The 27985-nt window shown below is 40.0% G+C and overlaps 2 protein-coding genes across 3 annotated transcripts; one reads left to right on the top strand and one right to left on the bottom strand.

Moving 5' to 3' along the window:
* The first annotated feature begins 727 nt into the window (after window positions 1-727).
* On the top strand, window positions 728-7418 carry sms (spermine synthase). Its single transcript, XM_085175119.1, has 11 exons — window positions 728-886; window positions 1917-2037; window positions 3706-3793; window positions 4132-4196; window positions 4288-4463; window positions 4593-4749; window positions 4921-5008; window positions 5234-5348; window positions 5443-5522; window positions 5752-5867; window positions 6398-7418. Exons 1-11 carry the CDS (start codon window positions 841-843, stop codon window positions 6426-6428), a joined length of 1083 nt encoding a protein of 360 aa, XP_085031245.1. The 5' UTR covers window positions 728-840; the 3' UTR covers window positions 6429-7418.
* LOC146509809 (uncharacterized) lies at window positions 6900-27956 on the bottom strand. 2 transcript variants are annotated; one of them, XM_085175114.1, is made up of 31 exons: window positions 24319-27956; window positions 23377-23456; window positions 22695-22769; window positions 19540-19610; window positions 19403-19452; window positions 18718-18757; window positions 18599-18636; window positions 18388-18518; window positions 18222-18300; window positions 18028-18086; window positions 17365-17415; window positions 17188-17255; window positions 17026-17069; window positions 16886-16925; window positions 16411-16445; window positions 16157-16290; window positions 15924-16038; window positions 14982-15814; window positions 14690-14894; window positions 14145-14301; window positions 13312-13476; window positions 13024-13146; window positions 12663-12708; window positions 12473-12576; window positions 12251-12375; window positions 11750-12121; window positions 11355-11638; window positions 10995-11096; window positions 10481-10627; window positions 9394-10381; window positions 6900-8543 (listed from the first exon to the last, which is right to left on the bottom strand). In XM_085175114.1, exons 1-30 carry the CDS (start codon window positions 24408-24410, stop codon window positions 10278-10280), a joined length of 3969 nt encoding a protein of 1322 aa, XP_085031240.1. In that variant the 5' UTR covers window positions 24411-27956; the 3' UTR covers window positions 6900-8543; window positions 9394-10277. The 2 variants fall into 2 exon arrangements, with proteins under 2 accessions (XP_085031240.1, XP_085031241.1); XM_085175115.1 differs by having other exon boundaries at window positions 14690-14891.
* Between the last annotated feature and the right edge of the window lie 29 nt (window positions 27957-27985).

The following is a 27985-nucleotide window of genomic DNA, read 5'->3' as shown; positions in this document are numbered from 1 at the left end:
CCCCCCCCTTCCCGGGCTGTCTAAATATCTCAGATCAGCCCTCTTTACAAACTTGTAAAGAAAGAATAAACATGCGTGCACGCACATTTTCATATGCAATACCTTTAGGTAGGAGTCCTGTGTGTATTTTGTAGCTCAGTATTGTGTTTTTATGATGTGTAAAGTGACAAAAAAGAAATATATCTTTAAAACTAGTCACTGTACTTAATATGCATGAAATTGTTGAACAGAACATACAAAGAAATAAAGATAAAAAATAAAGTAAAAACAAATATAGAATAATCATAAGAGTACAAGAGTGGTCCCTTATAATCCAGGGCCTTGTTACAGAAGGCTTGCTGGTTGTTTGAAAGATTCAGGTTTGCTGGCTGTGCTTTGCAGATCTGGAAACTATGTCCATCTTTCATGTATGAGACTCCCCTTTTGTAAACTAGAGTCAGTACAAGATACTGTTCCATTATGCGTTGTAGGACATGATAAAAGAGAAAAGTTCTGTGCAGTCACACACGAAGTGGGACAGATGGTAACAATATCTGCAGATGTGTTTGATTATAGAATGTGTAACATCATGCGCTCAATGCAATGACTGTGAGACGTTTTAACAGTCGCTGATTGAATGAGATTAAAATCAAAATTCCCACTTGTCCTGATTAACGCATGGTGATGTAGTGAATGCCCACCTTGACGTCAGCCGCAGCCAATAGGATTTCACGGTCATTGCAGAAGCCCTGCCCACTTTAGCAAGCGCAGTCTGTAGCGGTGACAGGATCCGCCCCCTGTCTCTGCAGATAAAGGGTCGCAGTCCGCTATCCCAGGCATGGATGACGGTTGTAGTGAGACATGGCAGTGCGACATTACACTCTCGACTTCAACCTCTCTACAGCAGGTAGGAGGAAGGTGATGCATAGCTGACTGTAGGAGGGTCTTTCGTTACATTTCGTTATGCATCAGGGCTGCATGCTTTGCTAGCCTGCTAATTTTGGCCTGCTAATTGATAGTCAATACTGCCAGGATTATAAAGTGCCACTGGTACGTTGCCCATGTTTAGGCACTATATGCATTTGCCCTAGTGCTATGCTGCTTGTGCCCACCAGTACAAACCCCTGTCCGTAGGCAGGTACGGCTTGACACTGGTAGGCCACTATTAGCTCGTGAACTGTCACATCAGTATGCATATTTAATGTCAATGGCACATATTTACAGGTCAGCGTAAATGTCTGTTTAGCAGGTATCTTTGTGGATAATGCAGCGCAACTACGGTTGAAACCAAAGTCACATCACTGTCATAAGCTTCTAATTCAAGCTCAGTTAGCTTTGGCTAGCATGGCTATGATTAGCTTAGCCGTGTTAGCAAGTCTCTATAATCAATAACAGAGGGCCCGAGCGATCTCATCAAATAGTTGCGAAAAGTACAGCTTGAATTAATATAATGCGGATATGTTTTATGACTTATAGGACTTATACAGGTGTGTCTGTTTCGTAAGTATAAATTATAACATCAAATGTGAGTAATCGTTGTTTAATCATGCAGCACGCGCTTTTCGTCGACCTAAGTCTGTGACCCCGTTAACACTCGATAATCATTAAACACATGTAGTAAATTGGCACCCGTGCGCTTTGAGGGCTCTGCCAGACATTTATAGTCCAATAAAATCGTCCAGGAAGACGTGCATTTCTGCCATTGTTGTGGTTTTATCATTAACTGATAGTGGTGTGAGAATGAAGCTATGAAGATTCTCTCAAACTGTCATTATAGGCTTTTCTTTTTTTTAAAACCCTTTGTTTCAGAAGTCTGTTTAGAGGAACCAAAGTTTATCACAGATAATAAATTAAGTATATGATACTGAAAGTGAAGTACAGCTGTATTTGATTAATATATTTTTGTTCACATCAGATTTATTTGCTCCCTCTTTCAGTTGACCCTGCCTCGACAGTGTCTGGTCTGCTGTCTATATTTCATGAACAGGAACTGACGGAGACTATTCATGATACAGATGGGCATGGTTACCTTGCTACCTTTGTGGGCAAGAATGGCAGGTAAGGTCAATATTTTTCACAAACAAGTGACTCCTTCAGTCTAATTATAACTCTTTAGCAGTAAAACTTGGATTACTAAATCCTAATTGGGCAAAACATTTTGTGTATTAGGATGTGATAACTTAAAGCTAATCTGGCTAGCGTAATGTACTTGTTGGCTCTTCTTCAATCAGATTTGGTCTGTATAAATAAATAATAGGGGTGCAACAATACTCATATCGATATTGAACCGTTCGATACAGTGCTTTCGGTTCGGTACGCATATGTATCGAACAATACAAAATTTTTAATTTATTTTATCAACTTTTCTTCTGACGATGCTGTCTGTGTTGAGCGCTCAGTGGATCTGAAGGTAAGTGCGTCATGGACAAAAGTAAAACAGTATGTTGGATGTGTCACGCAATGCTCAATTACATTGGTGGGAACTAGTGCATTAGCGCAGTTTGCTCGTTAACGTGTTGGCCGTCCAGCCCCACGCACGGGGCGATCCGCGGTAGCTCGTTAACAGAGATTTGCCGTGTTGTGGCGTTAACATCATTTCAACGAGTTTAACGCTGACAGCACTAGTGGGAACACAACGAATATGACTGCACATTTACTCCGACATCACCCTAGTGCAAAGACAAGTGGAAGCAGACAAAAACAACAAGCACGCATGCTACAAACTTTACCCGAGTCATTTAGCCCAGCGGTCCCAACCTTTTTTGCTCCACAGACCGGTTTATGCCCGACAATATTTTCATGGACCGGCTTTTAAGGTGTGGCGAATAAATACAACAAAATAAAACTAGTACCGGTACCGAAAAAAAGAGAATTTATTCATAACACACGTGAAAAGACCAAGGAAAACAGAGTAAATGATAACAAAATAACGCTGAAAACCGATTTTAAAAACTATACATTTCACACCTGAGCCTCAACTCTCGCAGCCCGGTACCGGTCCGAGGCCCGGGGGTTGGGGACCGCTGATTTAGACAGCCGTTAGCACATGATTCTCCTTATGGGGACCTGATATGTTTAATATGCTGCTGAGACTATAGCCCAGAAGAAGCGTATAGTATAGCTTTTATTTTGGAAAGAGCCATTTCTCTGTAATAAACTCTCTTCCAAAGATGAGTGATTCCTCAATCAGAGATTTATTTTTTTATTACTTTGTTGTTTCAGCAACATTAAATTTAAAAACTGTACTTTTGAGTTAATATATATTTATAATTTTAATAAATGACAAATTAAAAAAGCATGAACTTTTTTTTTTTTTTTGTATCGAAAAAAATATCGAACCGTACTGTGAATTTTGTGTATCGTTGCACCCCTAATAAATAAGTGTACTAATTATCCCAAATCCAGGATGTGTTTTTACCAAATTTGGGTCTTTGGGGAGGTCTAAAACTTCTGTTGCCTGACTCTCTAAACAATGTGTACGGCTTCTTGATGGACTTCCTGATAAATCCTGAGCATGCTTCTAGTTGGACAGCATTGCAGGAATGTTTCAGTTAATTCTTCAAACTTTAAAAATATTACCCTTCAAACTTCTTTGCAACAGAGGAACTTTTCACAGCTTCCTCCGAGGGTTCTCGTTGCACACATTGGGTGGCTTTTTTTGTTTTTAGTTTAGTGTTCCTCTAACTTTGTTTTGCATCGTTTTCTCTTTCCTACATCAATTCTCAGGTTTGTTGTCCTGCGTGTGCACTCCCAGGGGCTGGTCACAGTTGATTTGCAGTGTTACGAAGATGACGACATTGCACAGCTAGACAATGTAAGAGCATACACAGGGCTATTGTTTTTACCAACATTGAAACTAATAAGGTTAAACATCTCTGGGACTATATAATGATAACCCAACCCTTTTTGACCTTAGGCCTCTTTAGTGCCTGTCAAAAGATGCTTACAGTTACTGTCTGTGTACTGGCTTCGTGTATTCAAACACTTTCACATCCCTAAATGCTAGTGCATACATGGAGGGTTAAATTATACCAACTATGGTGTTGTTTACGCCCTACGTGTTTTGCATTAGGGTTGTCTGTGTAGCAATATGAAACCTTTCACAAATTTGGTGAAAGTGGCATTTAAGCTGTATGTGTTCTTACTCCACAGCTTTTGAATGCACTGGAAAATAAGCTAAAAGTTCTCTTAAATGGCAATATTACAAGGATTAAAAAGTAAGTATCACTATATTGTTCTCGTAAATGTATCGTACTTCATGGTGCAGTATTATTTAATCCCCCCCCCCCCCCCCCAACCTCCCAAAAGGCTTCCAGCCCTTTTGCGAGGAGCAAAAGTTGACCGCTACTGGCCCACAGCCGATGGCAGACTAATTGAGTATGACATTGACAAGGTGGTGTATGAAGAGGATTCTGAATACCAAAACATAAAGATTTTGCACTCACAGCAGTATGGGAATATTCTAGTTCTGGATGGAGACGTTAGTAAGTATATAAATCATGGCATGTTGCTTGCACACAAGATTTTGTTTTTTCAAAATGACTGTTTAACGTAGTAGATTCAGTCTAATAAGAATTATTTGTTTTGCCTTTAAAAACAAATTTTTCTTGCAGACCTTGCAGAGAGCGACTCTGCCTACACCCAGGCCATCACAGGCAGTGGAAAAGAAAACTACGCTGGAAAAGAAGTACTGATTTTAGGAGGAGGTGATGGAGGAATACTTGCTGAGTTGGTCAAACAAAAGCCAAAGATGATCACCATGGTGGAGATATCCTTTACTGGGCTTTTATTTGAGTGACTTTGTTCATATTAAAGCAAACATTCACTTTTTTTAGATCACTCCAAATCACAACAGCGGCTACCTCAAGGAGCTTAGATTTGCATTATTCTCAGTGTAATTCTGTGTGTGCATCTGACTGTTCCTTAATAAAGCTTCTACATTGACCAGAAGGTGATAGATGGGTGCAAAAAATACATGAGGAAGACTTGTGGCGATATCCTGGACAACCTGAAGGGAGACTGTTACCAAGTGAGTGCTGAATTGCTTTGTTTTTTTTTTTTGTGTGCGCATTTGCTCAAAACGTATTTTCTGTATGACTATACCCTGCACAAACGTGTTGCTTGCATAGTCTTTAATCTTAGAGTGCGTTATTAATATTTATTTTTAAAGCAGCAATAGGCAGTGGCAAGAATTTTGAAGCAGGGGTAAATTGAAGATGCATTTTGAATAATGTCCTCGTCTCATGGATTGCAGATATTAATTCAGGACTGTGTTCCCTTGCTGAAGAAGTATGTCCAGGAAGGAAGGACATTTGATTATGTTATTAATGACCTCACTGCAATCCCAATATCCACCTTGCCAGAAGAAGGTATTGATAACAATAGCCATACATCAGGAAAGGTGGCACACAGGTGCAGTGTGAAGAAATGTTTAACTTGTCACATGCTGTCTGGTTTCTGTAGACTCTACGTGGGAGTTCCTGCGTCTCATTTTAGATCTATCTATAAAAGTGCTGCATCCCAGTGGGAAGTATTTCACACAGGTGAGTCTGCTCCTAATTTACCATACAGTTCATCATTGGGGGATTTTTGTCAATACTGTTTTTTAAAGGTGAACTAAATATTAATTTATTTGAAAGACTTCATGCTGTGAGAAAGTGGATAACGGGGGAACGATGACCAAGCATTAGAACGCATAATTTCTACTGTGTGTCAGGGCCTAATTATTTATCTGTATGAGTCTCATGAATCTTTTCTGCTACTGGCCATCAGGGCAACAGCGCAAATCTGACCGAGGCACTGAATCTGTTTGAGGAACGGCTGGGAAGGCTCTCGTGTCCAGTGGACTTCCGCAAAGAGGTGGTGTGTGTTCCTTCCTACCTGGAGCAGTATCCTTTCTATCAAGTCCCATAATTTATAAAAATGCTTACTGAATTGAAGTATTAAGGCTAGGTTATCATTTCTGCTTTCATTAGAAGAGAAATTAAATAATGGTGTTTTGTTCTTATACTGTGAGGGAGAAATTCAAAGTGTCTGCTTTAAAAAACAAAAAAAACAACCAAACAAACCCCAGACATTCAGGCACTGTCATAGGTCACCTTTGCATATGGGCTGATTATTCAAATTGGGATATTTGCTTGCTGTGGTCACCTGATCCTGCCAGTGTAGTTTAGTTAGCAGGCACATTAGGACCATCAGATTTTAATTTCTAAGCGTCTGTCTGCAGGTGCTGCTTGCACGCACTGCAGCACTATGCACTCTAAACACCACTGATCTAATTGAAAAACAGTCTACTAACACACCAAAGCCGCATGCAGGTGAATAGAGATGGTCTTCCCCATCTATCTAGCTCAGTTTCAATCCAGTCTAACATTTATTTATTTTTGTGTACATGTGTAGTCCTTAACTCGACTATCAGATGGGTTTTTTACACCGCTTGGAAAAAGTAAACAAGTTATCTCCTGAAATTCTCAGCAGCTGGAATGTGAAGGCTCCTAATTTCTTCTGTACCCCTCAGTTGTACGCAAATTGAATGCAGCCTGAAAATTGGAGGCCACACAAAATTCAGTTTAGTTTTAAATGTTAGAAACTATTCAGATATTTCCAAAGTCTGAATTGTTCACATGCCTCTGTGCACATTGGTGAGCTTCTGCTGACTGACTAAGACGAGTAATTTAATTTGCTGTTTTCAGTTAACAAACACTGACTGAAAAACACTCCATCTTAAACCAGTCAAGTTGGTGTGGATAAGTTATGAGAGTATATATGTGTATATATATTTTTTCTTTTTCTATAGCTGACTGAGTTCTCCTCGAGGCATAATTGCAGTTTTATCATCCCCATTCTTTTAATTTAGTTGAGTTTTTTTTTTTTTTAACTGTCCACTTGCATGTGCTCTGAAGGAGCTGTTGGAACACTGATTTTTATACACTGACATTGTGGATTAACTCATTTCCCATACATATGTACTCATTTTCTGTAATCTTGAGTTATGAAGTTGAATGAACGTGCCTCTGCGTGAGCCAGTGCACAGGTGCAGCATACCCAAAGTGTCACTTTTATGCTTCTTTTTTTGTTGCTGCCTTTCAAATGTGATTTCTTTCAGGTTGTATTAAGGTGGTCATGCCCAGTGAGACTGAGGGGCTTAAATCAAAGTGTTTTAAAAGGGAAACTATTTCTCCAAAGTTGCTGCCACCTCTGCTTGTGCTGTTTTGTCATGTTTTATTGGCACCTTTTTGTTTTTTCCTGATATAAAGTTTTTGTTAAGACTGTATTGGGTGCACGTAAAGGACGGTGAATGTAGCTTGCATATACAGTACAATGCACATTTGATCTACCCTGTGGGACATTTATTTATTTGTTATTTCATCAAATGCTGTCCTTTCCTGCTTGAGATGATTTTGACCATCTATGATTAAACTGTTTTTGGGGGAAACGTACCTGTGGTGTTTGACTCATTCCTCTTGAGCACTGTTATCTTAAGAAAAATGCAAGAGACCGGAAATGTGACTGTTTTCCTCGTAAGAACTAATATTTGTCCAAAACTTAAAGTACCAGTTTGTCAGCCAAAATCTTAAAGCTTAAGTAATCAAATCTAAAAAATAAGGCAGAGGTTAAAAATGTCAAACTGCAGCAGCAGCTTTTGCATTTGCTTAGAATGTGTTGGGTTTCTCATTCTGTGGCATGAGGCTATAAGATTAACCATCTTCACTTTCATCACTTCTCAAGTCTTGTTTCTTAAAAGTGATTTGACTACTCATACACTAAAAAAACAAAATGATTACAGACTCTGGCTGAAGCTACATGACTGTTGTGTTCAGTACTGCTTCAAACAAAATCTGTCCAAGTAAGAAATTCAATATTTATTCTGTCCTTTACATCAGGTTTTAGTTTCCTCTCATATTTTGGTCTTTGTTAGTGCTTAACACTAGCTTGGAATTACTTTGTACTAGTCTTCTGGCGCCATTTGCCACTTTTCCACTCGTTTACACAGATGCCATACTAGTGACGCTGTGTGGTGTGTTAGGAAAACTCAGGTAAATAAGATCAGTAACTACCAACTGGTTTAATTGAATTGGTGTACCATTTAAACTTCACTAGTTAACTACTGGGTTATCTGTTTTTTGACTCCAGAGTACTCTGGTACTGTAATTGTTATTCCAGAACTCTTATTATTCATTTAAATGGAACTTTGCAAACCTAACATGTGCTGCCATATTCTTTTTACAGAGAAAGTTTTCTGCTAGCAATGTTTCCAAACAAGCCATATGTGTTCAGTTTTTAGCATTTAACATGCTGAGGCTTGTAGAGTCCGTTTTTTTTTGTTGTTGTTGTTGTTTTTTTTTATATATATATAAAGTTTCTCTCACAGTTTGAGTATTGCATGGTCTGACATTGGGAGGTCCCTCCAGGGAACTTTTACTTCTACCATCTTTGCTGTTTCCCCCCAGATGCAACTTTGTAAACCTAAGCTGTGTTGCTGTATTCTTTTTCTAGAGAGCACACTTCCTCTCAGGAACTCTTCCAAACAAGTCATACTGGTTCAGACTTTTTTTCTAACTGTACTATCATTATGGCCTCAGGATCTCATCTCTGATCTTTGCGGATGATGTGGTTCTGTTGGCTTCATCGGGTGAGGGCCTCCAGCTCGCACTGGAGCGGTTCGCAGCCGAGTGTGAAGCAGCGGGAATGAGGATCAGCACCTCCAAATCTGAGGCCATGGTTCTCAGCCGGAAAAGGGTGGAGTGCCCACTCTGGGTCGGGGATGAGGTCCTGCCCCAAGTGGAGGAGTTCAAGTATCTCGGGGTCTTGTTCGCGAGTGATGGGAGAAGGGAGCCGGAGATCGACAGACGGATTGGGGCTGCAGTAATGCAGACGCTGCACCGGTCCGTCGTGGTGAAGAGGGAGCTGAGTGTAAAAGCGAAGCTCTCAATTTACCGGTCGATCTACGTCCCTACCCTCACCTATGGCCACGAGCTGTGGGTAGTGACCGAAAGGACGAGATCGCGGATACAAGCGGCGGAAATGAGCTTCCTCCGAAGGGTGGCTGGCATCTCCCTTAGAGATAGGGTGAGAGGTTCGGCCATCCGGGAGGGGCTCAGAGTAGAGCCGCTGCTGCTCCACATCGAAAGGAGCCAGCTGAGGTGGTTTGGGCATCTGACAAGGATGCCCCCTGGGCGCCTCCTGGGTGAGGTGTTCCAGGCATGTCCCACCGGGAGGAGGCCCCGGGGCAGACCCAGGACACGCTGGAGAGATTATATCTCTCGGCTGGCCTGGGAACGCCTTGGTGTTCCCCCGGATGAGCTGGAGGAGGTGGCTGGGGAGAGGGAGGTCTGGGCCTCTTTGCTTAGGCTGCTGCCCCCGCGACCCGGCCCCGGATAAAGCGGATGAAGATGGATGGATGGATGGATGTACTATCATTACCTGAACATGCCGACGCCTGTACAGTCTGAGTGTTTTTGCCCCACCAGCAAAGAGACCTAGCTTCTGCTTTAATGGAGGTGCTCACACTTTCTGATGACCAGTTAATCAAGTGCATTTGATTCATAGCATCTGGCTGATATTTGCCCTATTAGTTTCTTTGGAAGCAGTAAGGTTGGACTTTTCACAGCACTGCAATAGAGACCAGTGAAAACTTTCATTTCACTTGAATGTAAAAGACAGTATGTGTGCCACCAAATATCCAATCAAGGGTAAACGCTCCAATGGCTTTTCCAGACATCCTGCTTAAGTGCATGCTGTTTACATTGTCACGGCTCTCTTGGAGAGTAACTGGAAATGCAGCATGATTAATACAGCTATGCTTCCCCTGCTGTAACACATCAAAACATCTTACTTTACTTTAGGTGCTTTTAAATTTGTATGTTAGTCCATTAGAGCAATTATGTAAGCATGCATACATTTCAACAGTGTTTTAAAAGTGAAATCTTTGTTATTAATTCAATTTTTTTTATTAGAAATGTAGGTCTGTGTGAAAGATTTAGTGGGTTACATTAGTGAAATTTACTTTGAATATAAATAATATATAATACTTTTAATGTTCAGAATATCTGTAAGAATACAATAGGGGAGATAAGATGTTAAAACAGTAAGTTTCATTTATAAAGTCATTTAGCTAATACATATGGCCTGCAAATAGCTTGTACATAAATTACTCTGTTCAATTACATTATATTGTTTTATTTATATATATATATATATATATATATATATATATATATATATATATATATATATATATATACACACATACACACATACACACGAGCGCTGAGAGAGGCGGCTTTGTCCCTCCACTATCAAGAAGTTTGTGAGTGTCTGTGCCGAATGTTAATCTCGTTGAGGACCACATCCATATTTGAGTCTTCATCTGCTGTGATTACTCTGTCTGCATATGGACCACCTGTAAAACAGTGCTACTGTCATTATTTCTAAAAGGGAAATTGATATATTCTAAGAGTTGCAGCAATGAAAGAAGAAATGCAAAAATGTCAGTTCGTACCGATCCCATCACTCTGTTCTGAAATGTCACTGTTGAGGAAAGAGGAGCTGGAAGAGTTATTGCCACGTGAGGTACTGGAATGAAGAGATGTGTTGTTGGTCAGCGATGACTTCTTTGCAGTCTTCTGTGTTGCAGTGCGACTCCATTCTGTTAAAAAAAAAAAAGACCTATATGATGAAGGTAAACGTGATTGTGAATTGCAATTATCCCACAGTCCATCCATTCTCTTCCGCTGGAGCCTATCCCAGCTGTCTTAGGGCAGGGTACGGACAGGTCACCAGTCTGTTGCATGACTAACACATAGAGACAGGCAACCATTTGAACTCACATTCACCTATGGACAAGTTAGAGTTACCAATTCAGCTAACCCCACTAACTGCATGTCTACGTGTACCCGGAGAGAACCCACGCAATCACACAGTCGGTAAACTTATTTCTTAAATGAGTTAGAAACCAAATAAAGGAGGAACCTTCACCAGTTTGAGGCACACAGTATAAAACGAACACCGCTAACCTGAGTTCTCTGATAGTCTCATTTTGCCGCAGCACAGATAGATCCTCCACTGCCTCCTCACGGTTTCCTTCACTGCACAGTGGAACACGAATATAAAGAAACCTACAAAACAAGCGTGTTTGTTAATGCCACGTTTCACAGTGCAGTGCACTGTTACTTAGAGGAGCATTTAAAAACCAATTAGAGAAAAAGATGTGATTGTATTTTTGTTGTTAAAATAAGAGAAGAGGATGACGTCAATAAAAACTGGCTAAAATTGAGGACAAAAGAAAGGAAAACAGCAGAATTACTATGTACACTGACCAGATTTTAGTGAAATCATCATTATTTCACAAACCAGCTCAGAAAATGTCAGCTCACCTTGCAGGGAGTTAAAGATGGCAAAGAGGTACATGAACGGCAGGTTAACGGGCCCCCAGGCAAAAAAGGCAAAGCCCCACGTGAGGCCTAGCAGGATAGTTATCCCCAACACACTGCGCACATCCTGCAGCGTGCTGCGGTGCTGGAGATTTTGAGGGTTTTGTTTTTTTATCCGGCACAGCTGGACCATAACTACAATAAACATGATGAAGTTAAATATAAAAATGACGCAGAAATAGGCCACCACTGCCACGTAGAAGGCGATGTCATTTTTCAGCCAGCAGCTGTGGGAGAGTCAGAGGAGAATTAAAGGTTGGCTTATTGTTCTGAGGTTTTATATCATGGATTTTATGTAGGATAATGTGCAATAATGAGATTACAAATAAAGTACTCACAACTCATCAGTAGTGCCATCGCTAAACCTTCCATAGGAAACGAGACCGTAGTTTTTTCTGTCAATTGCAATGACAATAATGACCACGATCATTGGGATACCCCAGCCAGCCAGCGAGAACTTCAGCATGTAGTGCGATACATTGACGTTGAAGACTTTCACAAGTGCCACGTACATGTGGACGGCCTCGAGACCCATCCATGTGAAGGCAGCTAGCAAGAAGTAGTGAAGGAACCAGGCAGTGGAAATGCAAAGGCCCACGGCGTCTGGGTAGAGCGCCAGCCAGGCGTCCACCAGGAAGACCAGATTCAGCAGGAGCAGCGCAAAGCACAGCTGGATCAGGATTTTGGATGGGATGTCTTTGCGCAACTTGCTGTGGAGGCAAAATTATGATGACAACATGTATAAAATACCTCAGCGAGCAAAAAAAATGCATAGAGCTTTAGCAATAAGTAATGAATAACAGATCTAGATCATCTATTTTCTGGATTTCTATACGTACCCAAAGGCCAAGTAGGTGAGGATGGTGACAGCCAGGAAGATAGCAGAGATTCCACAGCCAATGTATGTGATAAAGGTAAGGATGGTGCTCTGGAGACGACTGGTTATAGGTTGCCTGGAGAGGTCCTTTATGAAGGAGATGCCCCCCAAAAGTGTTATTATTCTAATGAATAATAACAAAACATGACAACATACATGACAAAATGTATTTTGATGATCTTACCAGCAGGATGGCAAAACTGGTTAAATGGTTGCAGCCACAAATTGTCTCACTGTCCGTGCTATTTTGGACAGAACAGCCATTTGAACTCCAGCCTCCCGATCCATCTGTGGGCAGAAAACAAACACGAGTCGTGTTTTTACACATCTGTTTGTATTTACTGAAGTTCTTAACTCATGGCTGGACAACTTACTATTTAATGCAAAGTCCCAGAAGACACACGTTGCCACAAAATTTGCCTGTAATTTGAGAAAAAAAAAGTTTAATTGCACATGATAGTTTTCTCTTTATCTCTCTCTCTCTCTGTTAAGGATGTGTTGCTTTTACAGCATGTTTGTGGCCTATTGCTGCTACATTTAACCACACATACATGTGTAGCTCGGTCGTATAGCTCCGGCAAGTGTGCGCTGCTACAAATTGGCTTGGTTTGTCTGGTTAAACCTGTAGCCGAAGCCCTTAGGCAATGCTTCCTCCAGAAGTATAATTTCTCTATGAGGACACAACCATTGCCTTTTAATTTGCCTTTAAATGACAGTTGGCGAAACCAGGCTTACCGGAATAGGCTCTTGGTTTTTTAGGGTGATTATAACATTGTCTCGGAGTCCTGTGATTGACAGGTTGGCGACACTTGCTCCTAGGATCCCGCTGTTAAGCCTGCGTACTCCCAGGGATTTGTCCTGTGTAGCCATTTAGAGACAACAAAACAAGTTTGTAAAGAGTGTGTAAGTATCAGATTTAAAACACTACATTAAAAATAAAAATATTTCAGCCTTTTTTTTTAAAAACGTAGGTGTTTTTGTTAGTGGTGAATAAGAAGGGGGCTGCTGGTTGAACTGTCAGACCTGGAATACGGTGCTCTTCTGGTAGAAATTGAACTGAACTCTGGAGACCTGCTGCTGTTCCTGAGATGTGAGATTCTGAGTGAGAGAGGCAGGCAGCGTGACGGAGCCCTGAGGGATCGAGGAGTTTGTTGTCACACTCCTTCTCAGTCTGGAATTCCCACGGACCTGTAACACACATGGACCTCGAGCTTAACAGACTCGATCATGCGAGAGTTGTTTTTTGTTTGTTTGGGGTTTTTTTTACCCTGTTTTCTATTTGGGGCAACTGGCATCTCTCTACTAGAGATCACTATTTGGAGGAGCAGCTTTGCTCTTCCAAATAGTGACAAAATGGCTGCTTATTCTTCAAAACATTTAGTATTACACCCACATTCACAAGTGTAATCCAGGGATTTACTGACAAATCATGTCATATCATTGTGAGGAAAAGAAACCGTCAGAATTTCTGACCTAGATCACCTGGTTGTGTCTTTAAAAGCAAAAACAGGTCACATGATTAAACCAATTTGTTGTAATTTATGAATTGATCCTGTTTTTGACTGAACCACTTTATTCTGAAAAGCTGAAAGAAAGAAATGTATTTTTAAATTTAGTTTAATCTGAACTACACATGCAAATACACAAAATCTGTGTTAGTATATTCTTCTTCTTCTTTTAAATATGCCAATTACAACCTAAAACAATTACTCCAACTTCCCTATTAAAATAACCATAAAAAATTAAATCGACAGTAAAAAGGCACTAAATATCTTCTACAGGCTTCTCTAGACAAAGCTGGAAATGCTGTGTTATATGAGACACAAAGCACTTGTACAAAAGTTATTCTTCCCTACCTCCACATCGGTGGGGCTTGAGATGGAAAAAGTTGTTTTCTGAAAGTTGGCGCCATCTGCTGGTTTCACTGACAGAGCAACAGCCGGGGACAAAATGGTCTGAGCCGTCCCTCCAAGAACCAGCTTGAGCCCCACTGTATCAACGATCCCCATTATCCTGGTGAGAATAAATGAATAAATAATAGTACATGTCATTTCTTTAATTACAACAAGAAGCAATATTACTGGGTAAAAAAAAAGATGAAAATAAGAGTTGTAATTGAGGTGTTTTGTCCTCCTATGGATGGAAGAGGAAAACTGGGGTTTTGTTGGTGTTCTTTAGAGCCCATATCTGGTTATTGTTGTGAAAATGCTCTTGAACCTTGTATTGATTTGTTTGTTTCTAAATGAGTTGATTATCACAAGAATTCAACTTTGAACAGTAAATAAAAACAGTATGGGTCAAATGCATTGTCCACCCCATGAAATAATAATGTAAAAAGACCACAATAAATAAATAAATAAATAAATAAATAAATAAATAAATAAATAAATAAATCTGTAACCTGTTGGAGGACTGTGACAACACAGATGGAGAAGCACCCAGGAGATTGCTGACAATGTTGACTGATGTGTTCCCCAGCCCTATGCTGACATTTGGGCCTGATAACAGATCCTCCAGCTTAGACACCAGCTGATTCACCTGGCTGGAGTTCAGTTTGGACACGTCTTTTGTCTCGTCAAGCAGTGCGTTGGCTTGGGCTTCAGCTGCTGTCAACACAATTTGAGGAGACAGTGACGCTATGAGAAGGAAAGCATTGCCACAGAGTTGTGCACGCAACTGAAGTGATCACAAACCTGACGAATTTGTTGTTGTACTTCCAGTTGTCGTCACAGAAGTGTTCGGATTTGTGGTGGCTGTAGTAACGGTGAGTGTAGGAGACTTGGTTGTAGTTGTGTTACCCGTACTTGAGTTGTTAGCGATAGTGATAGTTGTAGTTGTAGTAGTGTTGCTGTTGACTGTTGCTGGCACGGAGGCATTAGCAGCACTGGTGGTGGTGGTTAGATTCACTCCTTGTGTTGTATTCAGCGGCATTGAAGTTGCATTTACAGCAGTTGAAGTGCTGTTAGCAGCACTGGTGGTGGTGGTTAGATTCACTCCTTGTGTTGTATTCAGCGGCATTGAAGTTGCATTTACAGCAGTTGAAGTGCTATTAGTAGCACTGGTGGTGGTGGTTAGATTCACTCCTTGTGTTGTATTCAGCGGCATTGAAGTTGCATTTACAGCAGTTGAAGTGCTATTAGTAGCACTGGTGGTGGTGGTTAGATTCACTCCTTGTGTTGTATTCAGCGGCATTGAAGTTGCATTTACAGCAGTTGAAGTGCTGTTAGCAGCACTGGTGGTGGTGGTTAGATTCACTCCTTGTGTTGTATTCAGCGGCATTGAAGTTGCATTTACAGCAGTTGAAGTGCTATTAGTAGCACTGGTGGTGGTGGTTAGATTCACTCCTTGTGTTGTATTCAGCGGCATTGAAGTTGCATTTACAGCAGTTGAAGTGCTATTAGCAGAGCTGGTGGTAGTGGTGCTGTTCGGTTGCACGGTTGTAACATTTGGGTTGGCTGTGGTGGTAGACACGTTTTGAAGATCACAACTGTCCTGCAGCTGCATAACCACATTGTTTTGTTTTTGACTATTAAAAAGAAATAAAGAATAAACATTTTATTTTGGATCCTTTTGATCTGCTGCAGCACATTTTGTATAAATGTGGTTAGTGTGCAGGATATTAAGGTCATACAAACCAAGTAAGGCTGCTAGACTTTGCTGCAGCACAGAAATCTGCAGGCTTTATGTCAGTGCTGACCCATGTAAACTCAGACTGCAGGCTGACATTGGCTTGTAAATTTCCACAAATTGCTGTGAAAACACAAAAGCACCAATGAGAAGCTTTGCAGCACAAGTCGACACTTATTTTTTGACTGCTTGAGCTGATATTTCAGTCCTCATCTTGTTTTATTTTGGTTTGTATACACACCCGCTCGGATCACATGCCCGTTGAAACTGATTTGTTTCTTAGACTGGAGCAGATACACCACAGCATTTGCTACATCACAGACGGGGACCTCACGGGCAAAGGCCAAAATCACGGAACAGCTTTGAAGGCTATAACTGAAAAAACAAAAAGACAACAACAACAATTTTAGCCTAGTGTTCAAATGCAACAGATGCATCGGCGAGATTTAATGTGAGCTTTAGACAAATGTTCTGAAATAACATAACTGGACTCACTTTGTTGACGTGTTTGCACATGCCACGTTTGCGTCCTGTGTAGAAACGTCATGTTTTAGAAAAATATCTTTAAATGAATGTAATAAAAGAAACTACTAAAACATTTTTAACATGTTAGTATAATAATAACACATGAAATGCAAATTCCTTTGGACATAAACTATATTTTTCCTGTGGGATGCCATTACATGGTGAGTTTCTTGTCATGTGAAACTGGAGTATTTACTGTCGAATTTCAAAATGACAATACTGACAAAACGACATCTCTACAGCTGATATCCTCACAAATGAAAAACTCAAAAGATGTTAATCTAGATGAATACATAACAATGTTTTTACTGTATCTCCTTTAAGTCAAATAAATGCAACCTAAATGCCTTACTTACATTTTTGAAAACTTGGTTTTGCTCTAAATCATCATAACAGAGACAGAAAAACATGAAGGAAAAAATGTCATAATTTGGTGGTTGAATACCTTGTACTCAGATGCAATAATGGACACTGGACATAGACCTCTGCAAGGGAATATTACAAGATTGTTATTATTTTTTGTATTTTACATGTGATAAAAATGTATTTATTTATTTAAAAGCTGGTTATAAAAACAAGACTTACATTGCACTTGGGGAGCAAGGTGGAAGCTGTCGCAGCTGAGAACTCTGTTAAAGTTGAAGATATTAATGATTCATTGATGCTCCAAGAATTTATTCATATGATTTTTACATTAGTGATTTGTTTATTTATATGTATTTGCATTCTGTGTGAATGGAAGATTACCAGGTTGGTGACATTTAAATAGTTTATATTGGGATCTTGTATGGAAATGTTAAAAGTGTAGTACGCATCTAAAAAACCAAGAAACAAAAAAAGGAAAGATAATCAAGTCACCAAGCTTTCAGACTGTGTGATTTACGTCATAATGCAAATGGTTTTGATAGGTGACATCACACTAACCTGATCCACTGCAGTAGTCGGAGCAGTTGCAGTTGCTTGTGGTGATGTTGCCTGAAACAAAGTCAAAGCATGATGGTTTACAGTGTGGATCGAATCAAGGCACCTTCAAGACTCTACTTTTACACTTTAGGGGAAAAATACATTTAGAAAAAATATTTATAAGAAGAATCTTGTGCATTTTGCTTTTTTACAATCTTATTTGTTCAGTTTTTAATTGTCTGTATTGCAAGTATGAAGCAACCCTGAGCTGCTGGCTAACCTGGCATGCAATCAAATAAGTTTCCTTATGTTTCCAATTATTTTGATAAGCTAAATTAACCAGATGCTTTGTACAGAACAGGGTTTTTAACCATTTTCTATTTTTTAGGCATCTGCTAAAACACTCACAGAACAATTAATCCTATATAATCCTCAAGTGCTCTGTAGCGTGTCCACACGATTTGGTATCCAGGTATAATGTTAACTGTAACTGAGACTTAATTAATATTATTCTTTTGAAATGTGTGTTTCCTGACATGCCCTGAAGTACTTCCTGGTGTCTTTTAACACAAGTGTGTTGCTTCATCAGGTTTCAGTAACAGTCTAATTCATGTATTGATGCAATGATGTTGGTCCATTTAAACTGAGCTTAACTGTGCTTACATTGAATAGTTTGGAGCTCACCTGCACTGCAGTTAGTTGAATTACTTGGTGGAACCACATATGCAGCTGAAGACTCATTACTGTAAAAAACAAACAAACAAACATGAAATTTCACAAAACTAAAGTATGAATTTAAAAAGTATAATTTATCTTTGATTAATCAGTTAACATTTAGCACTTGGGAAAGCACAGACTGCCCGTACTGAGGATCTTACCATGCTGCGTTGTCTTGACCAGTATAAATGCAGCTGTTTTCCACTGTGCTGCTGTTATTGCACACATTTTGAAGCTGACCTGTTAAAGCGACACAGAGGATTTATTACATTGTTACTTTTATAACATCCTGCAAACGTATCAGGTAGGTAACTATGCATCACTCACCCACTCTATCTGCCTTTTTCCCCAGCACGTGAAAATCAGAGGAAGTGTTAGTGGCTACGCAGAGAGTGCGGAGGATACAACATGAAGACACCGCCTGACTCAGCTTCAGCATCACAGAGCACGTGGTGTTTCTGCAGCGTAAGATCAGTGTTAATGTAGGGATCGTGAGATATGCTTATTTCAATGACTTGAATGTCTTTACTTCACTTACCTTATTTCAGTTTTTGTCACGCATGACACTTCCATTACCTGGTAAAACACAAATCAACTAAATTCATGTGATCTTTTTCATTTACAGAAACCTACGGATACAATTAAGTGCTCACTCACTTGAAATAGGCCCGTTGTATTTATGACATTAGTGTTCGAACTGAAAAGTAAATGGAGATAACGTTAATGGGTGTCAGGACTAACTGATATGATTCGTCATCTCAGTGGAATTAGGACTGATTATGCAACTCCTCATATGATCTTCAGCTTCATGAAAAAGTCAAACAAGCGTTGCTTATTTTGCTTAATGCTTATTCAAGGGGATTCAAGAAGGGGAAAATATTGGAAATTCAGTGTGCAGGCATCTCATCAACTGCAACTTTTGGCTGCTGTCAGCAAAGGAAATAATCAAAGTTAAAACTAAACTAAAACTAAAGTAAAAGCAGGTGTGAAAAAACCTTTTTGTTAACAATAATAAACTATAACATGACTAGAATAAAAGTAAAAAATGTGAAAAAATGAAAAACTAGCTGAAACGATTTTGTTAACTTGGAAATCGACTTAAAATAAAATAAAAAAAATTCTTAGTTTGAGCTTTTTTTAGTTTGGTAAAAATGTTAAACTAAGAATGAAATTAATAAAAACTAAACTAAAACAAAATATTTTTACAAAAACTAAACTGAAATGAAAAAACAAAGAAACTAAGTGAAACTAAACTGATTTAAAACAAAAAGTCGAAAATGAAATAACAATAAAAACACATTTTAAAAATACAAAACTACAATAACTCTGAATGTAATCTCACCTTAAAGGAGGCACGCAGTTGTCCAGCTTGGTGCTGAAAACCTGCTTGAGCTGACGAAAAGAGCACACGGTTTGCTGACAGGATTTAAGCATTACATCTGGTGTTTTAATAAGCCTGCTGTCGTACATGTTACATACCCAGGCAATGATTTCAGATTCGTTCTTGCTCTGTCCAGTGACATCCACCGTAATGTCAACAAAGTAGTATACTGCATTACAAAGCAAAGAGAATCATTGGCAAAAGTTGCTAAACTCTATAACAGAGGACAACATACCAGCTGCTTGTAACCAAGAGGCAATCTAAGGGCTGAGAAAGGGAGCCAAAAATAGAAATACCAAAAATGAAGTGACTCACATAGCCACCTGAAGCTGGCTGCTCATTTTAAATGTCAAACTATATATTCAATTTCCATGGCTAATATTCTGCTCTGTGGTAATTTTAACAGGGGTGGAGTTTTAGATAGTTAGCTTGTTTGTGTTGTTCTTGCCATTTGGAGCACTTTTGTTCTGTTACATTCCAAATTATATGGCTTTCATGGTGGTTAATGTTAACAGGCCATTCAAAAATGTGCCCCAGTTTTGAGAATTTTTTGTATTTTTATTTAGCCTAATTTACTTAAATACTATTACCTGTACAAGTCAACTACAGTGAGTGGGGGAAATAATAATTTGATCCCCTGCTGGAAGTGTAAGTGCTCACTTGCAAAAAAATGAACAGCCTCTAATTTTCAAATAAATAAATAAATTTAAAAATAACATAAAAGTTATGAATTCATTTGTATGTCATTTAGAGAAATAAACATTTTTTCTACCCAACCAGAATTCCGGCTCCCGCAGACTGACTGCGTTCCCATGTGACACACAGATTTCAATACATCGATCAATCAAGTGCAGATTCACCTGCTCTCAATTCATTATGTGTATAAAGCACACAGAATCAGTTTCTTTCATTTAAACCTCTCCACCATCATGAGCACAACCAAAGAACGGTCAAAGGATGTCAGGGACAAGATTGTAGACCTACATGATCATCCTGGGGGAGGAGAAGCCTTGGGAGAAAGTGCTGTGGTCAGATGAAGCCAAAAGGGAAGAGAAATGCTGAGTATGACCCAAAGAAAATCTCCCCACAGTCAAGCACAGAGGTGGAAACATCATGCTTTGGGCTAAGTACAGGGGACTTTGCTGCATTGAGCGGCTATTGACAGGGTCATGTACCATAAAACCTAGGATGAGAACCTTCTTCCCTGAGCCAGAATACTGAAGACGGGTCATGGATGAAACTTCCAACATGACAGTGACTTAAAATATGCTGCAGAGGAACAAAGGTGTGGTTAAAGAAGCATATTAAGGTCATGGAGTGGCATAGCTGGGCTCCACACCCTCGGGCTGCGCCATCTCCTACACACCTGCATTCCATTCGAGGCAATCGCCGGGGGACTACTTCACCCGGCGCAGATGGCTGCTCCTCGCCAGTCCGTTAGTCACCCCTCGGTGGTAACTAGGCTCTTCGTAAGTCCTGCATTTACTGGAGAACTTCGGAATTTGTCTTAATCTTGTGTCTGTGTACTTAGGGAACGACTTTCGGCGCTGGAATCCTGCCACCTGCCTGTCCCCATGCCTGTTCGCCTCCCATCCTCGTTCCTGCCTCCTCAGACTCCCTCCATGGACTCTTCCCCCTCTGAGTTTCACGGTCCGGCTCTAATCATAAGCCCTGACGTTTAACTTTTTCTGGCTGTTACGCGCCATTCCTCAGTACTCTAGTAATTGTGTTTCTCCTTTCTGTTGCAGTTTTCCCTCAGTCCAGATTACGGCGCTCCAGGGCTTCCTGTTCCCAGTTTTTCCCTGGCTTGAGTTTGTAGTTTTGGTTCCCTTGTTTTCATCAAGTTGCTTTGTTTATTAATAAACCTGTAGATAGTTCTGAGTGGCTGCACATTGAGTCTACTTCCAGGGTCCTTATCGTAAGTGTACACCGAGGTTCTTGACAGTGTGAGTTTTCCCCTGACCTTTGTCGTTGCGTCTGCTTTATCCGCGTGGCTCTTCTGTGTTCTGTTTCCCCAGTTCAGGCGTACCTCTGTTTAGTTTGTTATTTATGTTTTTCCCCGATTTGGTGTATCTGCCTTAATAAATGGCACACCATTTTCATCTGACTGTGGTCTGCATATGGGTCCTCACATAAAAGAATCCGCACAATCTGCCTCAGCATATCATGCGGAGTCGCCCCAAATCCTTCAATTCAATTCAATTCAATTTTATTTACATAGTGCCAAATCACAACAAAAGTCGCCTCAAGGCGCTTCATAGATACAGAGAAAAACCCAACAATCATATGACCCCCTATGAGCAAGCACTTTGGCGACAGTGGGAAGGAAAAACTCCCTTTTAACAGGAAGAAACCTCCGGCAGAACCAGGCTCAGGGAGGGGCGGCCATCTGCTGCGACCGGTTGGGGTGAGAGAAGGAAGACAGGATAAAAGACATGCTGTGGAAGAGAGACAGAGGTTAATAACAGATATGATTCAATGCAGAGAAGTCTGTTAATACATAGAGAGCGAGAAAGGTGACTGGAAAGGAAAAGCTCAATGCATCATGGGAATCCCCCGGCAGCCTACATCTATTGCAGCATAACTAAGGGAGGATTCAGGGTCATCTGGTCCAGCCCTAACTATATGTTTTAGCAAAAAGGAAAGTTTTAAGCCTAATCTTAAAAGTAGAGATAGTGTCTGTCTCCCGAATCCAAACTGGAAGCTGGTTCCACAGAAGAGGGGCCTGAAAACTGAAGGCTCTCCCTCCCATTCTACTTTTAAATACTCTAGGAACAACAAGTAGGCCTGCAGAGCGGGAGCGAAGTGCTCTAATAGGGTGATATGGTACTACAAGGTCATTAAGATAAGATGGGGCTTGATTATTTAAGACCTTGTATGTGAGGAGCAGGATTTTGAATTCAATTCTGGATTTAACAGGAAGCCAATGAAGGGAAGCCAAAACAGGAGAAATATGCTCTCTCTTTCTAGTCCCTGTCAGTACTCTTGCTGCAGCATTTTGGATTAGCTGAAGGCTTTTCAGTGAGTTTTTTGGACATCCTGAGGTATGTGCAAACCTTGTGACCAGCTATCAGTAAACTTGTTATCTCTGTGCTTGTTTCTCAACCAAATACTAAGTCAACCAAGTATTCAAGTTTTGCTTGAAGATCAAACACTTATCTCACTGAGTGACATACAAATCAGTAACACAGATTAAACAAACGTTTTTCCTACAAAGCCAAGGGGTGAGCAGATTTTATCAGGGTTCATTTACCTGATATTTGTGGAGCTGTAGCAGAAACAGTAAAAGGGGAAGGAGTTGTAGTGGTCTGGTTGCAGGAGGCTTGCCCTGATTGGAAAAGAAAAAAGTTCTCAGTTACCACTGTTGGCAACTTCATGGAGAGTTTTGGGACCAAAAGGCAATCGTGTGTATTAAACACTAGACACCACATTGATGGACATTAATATGATCCAGTTTCAGTGTACGAATTCAGAGTTCCTAATGTGGTTTTTAAATCCTACATGCTGGAAAATGGGAATACTGAAATTTTTTAGCACATAAACTCTGTTTAAAAAAAAAAAAACAGAACACTTTAAAAATCAATGCACTTTCTGGTAGTTGCACAAAGTCATTGAAATACATTTCCATTCCCTCACTTACTGTTCTCTGTGTGGTCTTTTTTAGTCTTCTCCATTTGTGCCTTTCTCAGAATAGCAGTCTTTTGTATGACTAATAAACAAAACTAGACTAACAGGTTACAGTATATTATGAAAGAGTTCAAGGTATTTGTGTGCGTACTGTATGTGTGTTTGCGTTTGCATGCCATGCATTGCAGGTTATAATTAGAGGTTCAAAGCTGTTGGTCCACTAAACAGCCCCCTCCGCTCAATTGTCTGTCTCAATTGTCTTCGTGTTTTTTCATGTCTTCTGTGTCACAGCTGATGTCAGAGCATACCTGCTAAGAGGACAACGATGACCACCAGGTGTGTCTGCAACAAGTGGAAACATCTGATAAGCGAGCCTGGCTTCTTCACCCTGTTAAGTTGAAGAAGTTTAAGTTTAGTAAATAAACACAGGGGGCTAAAGCTTTATTCTATTTATTCTGACATGTGACAGAAGAAAGAGTCAGACTGAGTCATACTAATCTAGAAAAGCCCTACCATCACACCCATGCTAACAAATGCTGAAAGGCTGTAATTAAAATGTGTCTTAAAGGTTTTATCTCCAGCTCTGGTTATTAACAGATGAGTAATGCCAAATGAAACACTTGAACGATTTCAAGATAATGAACGCGGTCTAATAGAACAAATTCATTACCTTCAAAGCGCACATGATGTATGGAGTACATACACCATGAACAAATAGTTATTTTTTCATGTTCATTTGAATCTCTTATTATTAGGCAGCAAATAATTTGCATGTACAATTCTCCAAACTTTGCTTCCTATTTTTTTTAAAATAACAAGCAGAATAACAGTGAGTAAGTGGACTGACTGTATAACTAAATGTCTTCTTTCACATCCATGGAAAGCGTCATTGTTAGTGGCACATCAGGTGCATCCTCTCCTATATTCTTATATAACCAGTAACATCAGTCCTTAAAAAATGCGTAACTACTTTGTAAATACAAAATAACAACAAATAAAAAATATAAATAATTCAATTCTGTGATTTAAAAAATGACTTTAATGTTATTTGATGCAGATCAGAGGTTTGCAGCCGCATAAGGAAGTGATTTATAGATATGAGCGTATCTGTATGAACGATCTGGATTAATAATCCTGACTGAAACCAGATCCAGCTGCTGTTTCTGAGTTAAGATGTGTTTCCCTCCACATTAAGGAAAAGAAGATACACCGACACCAACACCACCTCCACCGCCACCATCTCGCTTTACCTGACTAAAGGAGCAGATATTTGCTGGCAAGGAAGTCTGCCTGAAGAAATCCTTGGATCCTTCATGACTCTGTCTTCATTTTTGTGGAACATAGCTTCCGATGGGCGAAGTAAAACGTTCAACAACAAACATTAACAGCCACAAATCTAGCCAGTGCTCTCGGCTGTGTGCTTTGTCAATTCTCCACCACTTTCTCATGCACAATCAATAGCTGACACACGTGGCACGCCCATGAGACGTCAAGGTGAGCGGGTGGACGTCACATACATTCTCTTCAGCTCTGGCACCTTTGGTTCAACATTTCAACACCACCCAAAGAGGAAGCTGTCTGATTGTAAAACTAGACCCAAAAATAATAACACAGTCCGATCGTCTGCCTTTAAAGTTCCCTGTAGGTTTTTGGAAGGAAGAGATTTGTGTGTTTCTTTTTCTTTTTTGTTTGTCAGTACAGGTGTGCCTCAGGGTGTGTCATAAACCTGTGTTTTCAGTAATAGACACGACTGAAAGTGTTTCCAGGACAACAATGCAGGCCTCTAACATTGTGGCCGTGACTGCTACGAAAAAAAAAAAAAGAGTCACGCACCATTACACTGTAAGTGCCTGTTTTTCAGGACTGTGAGCAGTCTGTCAGAGTCTGTCTGTCACACACCACCACATGAGCACGCTCTCTTATTTCCTTCTCTGTTCTGCCTCTTATGCTTGTGTTTACAGTTTTTCTCAGTTGCTTTGGTGCTTTTCTCAGATCAGAATAATAATTCTCAAAACCATCAGTGCAACCTCCATAACATTTAGTCATTTGTGCACATTATGGTACCAATTTCTCCTTCCTCTGAACAAATTGCTCTTGGACATGTATCAATTGCTTTCATACAATTCTCTGCGGTCGACAACATTATCATTTGCTTATGTCATGTCAGTCAAAATGAACTATACTTTTGGATGCTGAAAGACTATTAGTTCTCTAATAGTCTTCATTTCATTGCTTGAGTCATTACATACAAAACTGGTGAATTTGTTTTCAAATGCTGTCAAGCAAATTTTATACCTTTTTTTAATGATTTTTTCCTGGAAATGTCCCCGAAATTGAACAATTTCTCTCGGGTGAACTTCAGCTTTCACTGATGAGGAGGTGTGTGAAGTATTAGTTGTAACCAATGACAAGCCTCTTGTTCACAGTCACTCATGGATCAATCCCATGAACCCTCAATTGGCAAGCAAATATGAACATAGTTTGCACCATTTTTTACAATTCTGTGACACAGAAATGGGAGGTCAGCATAGTGGAAGAGGGGTGAGGATGTGTGTGTGTGTGTGTGGGAGGGGGGTGTGTGTTGTCAATCACAGCCTCACAATGGATGACGGCGGTCAGAAGGTGCAACCAAATGTTGGAAGAACCACTGTGAACAACCTTGCAGAGGTGGAAGAAGGCCTGTTTTTACCCAGCAGCAAGAGGAAGCCATTTGTGCAATGGTGATTGCATGCAATGCAATAAAGTTGAAAGAATTCAAAGTGCTGTCATAGAGGATAACGGTGTATTTGGCAATACTGGATCTGTGTCTGACACATGATAGAATGCTGGTTGAATATCTCCCTCCCTACTCCCCATTCCTTAATCTGATAGAGGAGTTTTTCTCTGTCTGGAGGCGGAAGGTTTTTGACCGGCATTCACATGCGCAAATGGCCCTGCTAGCAGCCGTGGATGCAGCATGTGACGACATCACAGCAGAGTCATGCAGAGGGTGGATTCGTCACTTCAGGAGATACTGTCCTCATTGCATTGCAAGGGATGATATCTGTTGTGATGTAGATGAGAATATGTGGTCAGACAGACAGGGACGTCTGGATGTGCCAGAATGATTTACGTATGTTCAGTTACAATATGTACTGTTATATTGTTCACATTTGTGCACAGCTCTACCAAAAGGGTGTTTCTTATGTTTATTCTAAATAAGTGACTGTAGAGTATTTTTCTTTTGCACAATGTTGTAGAATTACAAACAGCCTACACAGTAAAAATGTGAAACATACATATTCAGTGTCTTGTACTCACTTACTTTCCTAACTACAGCAATGTCTAACTTTTCTGTAGATTTTACTGTAAATGGCTGTACAAAAAGTGTATAGTGCTGTCTTGAGCATTTTCAGGTAGTGTCACCGAGTTCTGACCTTTTTTGCATTGGAAAACACTGAGAGAATACTGTGAACTGTCATAATGAAAACACGACGAAGCCATTTGACTATCTTGTTCATAAAGATGGTGTCAAGAATTCTCACTTTGATGACACCGGCAGTTTCATTGACATGAATACTTGCTTTTGAGGAATGGATTATCGATTTTGAGCAAGTGACCTGCTTTTGCAGGTTATCCACTAGGTTTTGCGGTTTGCACCAAATGTTTTGAGAAATACACTAACTGCTGTGCAAATGTTAATAGTGATGTGAGAAAAGCACCACAGCGACTGAGAAAAACTGTAAACAAGGAAACGCACCGCAAAATACAGTTACAACCTCAAAATGTGGGTGAAAGCACTGCACAATATTCATGGTATAGCTTTAAAATGCTGACATTGTCAGAGCTTCTGTTTCTGATCTGAATAACATAAGCAAGTTAAGCAAGAGGGATGAAAAGCTGAGTGATTTTGATATTCATGGAGCTCAGGTGTAGTGTGTTTCAGTAGGCTGTGAGGACTGTGGATGGATGGATGGATGGATGGATGGATGGATGGATGGATAGATAGATGTAAAACTATTGCGATAAAACTTAAGGGAAAAAAACGAAGGGCTTTTTTTTTTTTTTTTGAAATTGCTTTGGCTCTTATGTTAAAGCTTTAATATCTAATGGTCACATTTAGACATAATTTGAATTAAGATGCCTCCTGCTGAGCTCTTCCATTGCAGGTATTATCAGTCTGGTGTCCTGCTGGCTTTCTGTTCCACAGCACACTGTTATGCAACTGAGTGAACCTTTTCCATTTCCCCCCTCACATTCTACATCCACTAATACATTTAACATATTTCCATGTAATTGCCTTGGAGACTCAAAGCCGTTTGGGGTTACATCAGGAAGTCAGGTAAATTGCACCAAAATAAACATGCGGCATGGCTTGCTGTTGTGACCCCTTGTGAATAAGGGAGTGGCAGAAAATGTCTTTCTTTTATTTCCATGCAGTTATTGTGCACTGGATATTACCCAAGATATTTCATTTCGTATAGAAAAACCTGTGTTGCTTTCAGGACAGGCTTTCATCACCAGTGTGTGAATGGGAGGATGACTGGTTGTGTAAAGTGCTTTGAGTCCTTAGGGACTAGTAAAGCGCTATACAAATACAGGCCATTTACCATTTATACAGCCCAGTTTGATCATAAGTGGGGCAGATTCTTCAGATATCTTAATATAACAAAAGGAGGTGACTTTTTCTACATGAAAAAGAAATGCTGCTGTAGTAAATGAAAGAAACCTGTCAGCATGAGTCTTTGGGCTTAAATTTTAAGAAATAATTGTGTAAAATTAAAGAAAACATTTTTGTAACTCATTGCTAAGACTGTAATTATACAACAGTTAATTCACAGAAAATATCCCTTTTTTCCACTGTGAATCCACAGAAAAAACAAAGTTCTACAGTAGATACTACAAAAAGGGAAATTTTTTTACTTAATTTCTTTAGTT

This window comes from Neolamprologus multifasciatus, chromosome 10 (assembly GCF_963576455.1).
Source record: "Neolamprologus multifasciatus chromosome 10, fNeoMul1.2, whole genome shotgun sequence".
Classification (NCBI taxonomy): Eukaryota; Metazoa; Chordata; class Actinopteri; order Cichliformes; family Cichlidae; genus Neolamprologus; species Neolamprologus multifasciatus.
The sequence above is the reverse complement of the archived record's forward strand: the minus strand, read 5'-3'. Positions and strand labels throughout refer to the sequence as shown.